The following is a 3,053-nucleotide window of genomic DNA, read 5'->3' as shown; positions in this document are numbered from 1 at the left end:
TCTGCAACTTATCAAGGAGTCAAAAATTATTTTGCAAAAAAATTTCAAGATCAAAGACTTAGGGGAGCTGAGATATTTTCTTGGCATAGAATTTTTGAGGTCTAGCAAAGGGATATTGATGACACAAAGAAAGTACATATTAGAGTTGATTTCAGAATGGGGTTTAGCAGGATCAAAGCTTGCAATCACACCATTGGAATAGCACATGAAGTTCACTACATCTGATTATGACAAACATCTAAGAAAGCATGATGATAATGAATCAGATGATCCACAATTGATAGACAAACATGTTTATCAGAGATTAGTGGGAAAGCTACTTTATGTGTCACTCACAAGGCCAGATATTTCATATGCAGTACAGACATTGAGTCAGTTCATGCATGATCCGAAACAATCTCATCTAGAAGGAGCACTTCATTTTGTGAGATATCTGAAGGGAAGACCAAGTTTGGGAATTTTATTGAGTAGTAAAAAGGATTGTACACTTAGAGGTTTTTGTGATTCTGATTGGGCATCATGTGCAGTAACAAGGAAATCAGTAACTGGTTATTGTATGAAGTTAGGCAGTTCTCTGATTTCTTGGAAACCAAAGAAGCAAGAAACTATATCAAGGAGTACTGCTGAAGCAGAATATAGAAGCATGGCATCAGCAGTAGCTGAAATTATTTGGCTAGTGGGACTGTTGGAGGAGATGAACATGAAGGTGAAAATTCCAGTAGAGTTATTTTGTGACAACAAAGCTGCCATTCAGATTGCTGGAAATCCTATATTTCATGAAAGGACTAAACACATAGAGATTGATTGTCACTTTGTTAGGGAAAAAATACAAAAGGGATTGATCAAGACAATGTATATTCGTGGAACTGATCAAGAAGCTGACCTTTTAACTAAGGCTTTGGGAGGTCAACAGCACAATTACATATTAGACAAGTTGGGGTTGATAAATGTATTTCAACCTTCAACTTGAGGGGGAGTTTTGAGACTACAAAGTTGTTAGTAACTAACTCAGAAATTAGTTAGTAAAATAAGTTATAAATTAGTTGTTAGTAAGTTAGTTTTTAGATTCCTTTTTCAAGTATCAAGTTTGTTGATTGTACAAAGCATAAATACATGATCATACTATCAGTTCTTCTTCTTCTCCAGAATCTTCTCTGTATATGGCTACTTCTTCTCTCTACATCCAACTTATCTGTTTTTAACATTACTAATAATTTCACACCAAAGTTGGCTTTGAACTGTAGGTATTTATGATAAGCATGTTGCATTATACACAAACATTCTCCTGACCAGATTTAATATTTTTTTTGTTCCTTTTTTCCTTGGGAGGAGAGTGTTTTTTTAGCTCATGTTGAAAGGATTTTACATTTATCTTCATCTGAAGCATAACTTCATCAGGTCGAAAATTAGCTATCTTGATTTCATGGAGAATTTTCCCAAATTTTGGCTTTTCTCCTTTAACTGTTTTTTTCTACAATATTTTATATCCAAAAATGGTATGCTTTCTAATGTGGACTTCTGACGTTTCTTTATTTTTCTATGGTTTTAGACATTCATTGGTATGAACATACTTAGACATTTCCAGCTAAATGTCTGCCAATGAGGAGATTGGGGAGAGTCATGCACGTATTGTATGCAATGGGAGTTCTACTAGAATCAACGATATTGGGCTTCAACTTTATCCAGTTTCAAACTATGACTCTAGCGAAGGCTTACCATATGCTCCTGTAGATTGGCCAAATGTTGGTGATAAGTGGGGCTGGCGAGTAGGGAACAGAGTTACAAGTTCAGGCACCTTTATAGATAGATATTTGTATCTTCCGAAGAATTCCAAGGCTCCAAACGGTGGAAATGAAAGTACTTTTCAAAGTAAAATTTCAGTTAAGAAGTATCCCGAGTTTCAGTATCCTGACATGGATACAAACCAATTTTTTGCATCATTTAGTTGGATGATTCGTTCGAAGCAGTCGCCAAGCTCAAAAGGTTAGTTTCGATAGGGCTCTTTTGTATATAGAATGTATATATTTATTCGGTTATTTGCATCAACTAAAAAAACACTTACGACATTTTGTATATACAAGATACCAAATTTGTTTCTTTTTAATTAGATATTGATTTTGACTCAGATATGAAAGAGAGGAGGACTACATCTTCAGGAACAAAATTGCAGCCTTTACTGTCTGATTCTCCTATAAGAGTCATTACTTGTAAGGCTGGCAACAGAATCTGTAGCAGTTTAACAACAGCAAATTCTTTTCTGTCCAGAAGTTGTGACATCTATTGCAGTGATCCTAGTTTTTGCCGAGACTGTTGTTGCATCCTATGTTGTAAAACTATTAGCTCAGACTATGATGTAAACAACTACATTCGATGTGAATCAATTGTAGATGGCTACATATGTGGACATGTTTCCCATCTAGATTGTGTTCTACGAGCTTACATGGCTGGGACAGTTGGAGGAAGCATCAATTTGGATGCACAATATTTATGTCGATATTGCTATTCAAGGATGGATTTGGTTCCACATGTTCTGAAGCTTTTAAACATCTGAACATCTGTTGCTTCTCGTGCTGACATTGAAATTTTTTTGAATGTTGGCATTTGTATTTTGCGTGGCTCACAAAAAAAAAAAGTGGAAAAGAGTTGTTGCATCATATTGAATCAATCAAGGCAAAGGTATAGCTAATTGATGAATTGTACTTTTGTTTCCTTATGATGCTATCTTTTTCCACTTGAGGTTTACATTTACCAGAATGATTAATCTAAATCTGATAATTATATCAGCTTACAAAAGGAGTCTGCACTCAAGACACATTCAGAAAGAAAAGTTGTGTGGATAGCAATGGTTACTTCTCTGCCTTCTCATCAACTTGTTTGTGTTAATCTGTTACTTCGACTATCTGTATCAGAGCAATAAATGTTTGTATGTGCAAATGTGGTTCTCTTGCTATAAATATTGTTTATTTCATGACACAAATATATATATTTTTCAATTTTTTTGAAGTTGACTACCCTACAATATAGACGATTTGATAAAACAACATATTATATAA

General features: G+C 34.6%; 2 protein-coding genes across 2 annotated transcripts; both read left to right on the top strand.

The window, feature by feature from the left end:
- Nucleotides 1–205: 205 nt before the first annotated feature.
- On the top strand, nucleotides 206–970 carry LOC138338571 (secreted RxLR effector protein 161-like). The gene has a single exon (XM_069289547.1). The coding sequence runs from the start codon at nucleotides 206–208 to the stop codon at nucleotides 968–970; it is 765 nt and encodes a 254-aa protein (XP_069145648.1).
- A 619-nt stretch (nucleotides 971–1,589) lies between these two features.
- Nucleotides 1,590–2,551, top strand: LOC109121084 (uncharacterized). The gene is made up of 2 exons (XM_019215561.1): nucleotides 1,590–1,983; nucleotides 2,127–2,551. The coding sequence occupies exons 1-2, from the start codon at nucleotides 1,590–1,592 to the stop codon at nucleotides 2,549–2,551; spliced, it is 819 nt and encodes a 272-aa protein (XP_019071106.1).
- The last annotated feature ends 502 nt before the right edge of the window (nucleotides 2,552–3,053 follow it).

Source organism: Solanum lycopersicum, chromosome 9 (assembly GCF_036512215.1).
Source record: "Solanum lycopersicum chromosome 9, SLM_r2.1".
Lineage (NCBI taxonomy): Eukaryota > Viridiplantae > Streptophyta > Magnoliopsida > Solanales > Solanaceae > Solanum > Solanum lycopersicum.
This window is presented reverse-complemented; position numbering and strand designations above follow the sequence as displayed.

What these genes read in the sequence shown, in the direction of transcription:
- LOC138338571 (XM_069289547.1), top strand. Translation starts at nt 206, where the DNA reads ATGAAGTTCACTACATCTGATTATGACAAACATCTAAGAAAGCATGAT.
- LOC109121084 (XM_019215561.1), top strand. Translation starts at nt 1,590, where the DNA reads ATGTCTGCCAATGAGGAGATTGGGGAGAGTCATGCACGTATTGTATGC. An exon ending in GCAGTCGCCAAGCTCAAAAG is followed by an intron (nt 1,984 to 2,126) that starts GTTAGTTTCGAT and finishes ATTTTGACTCAG; the next exon opens with ATATGAAAGAGAGGAGGACT.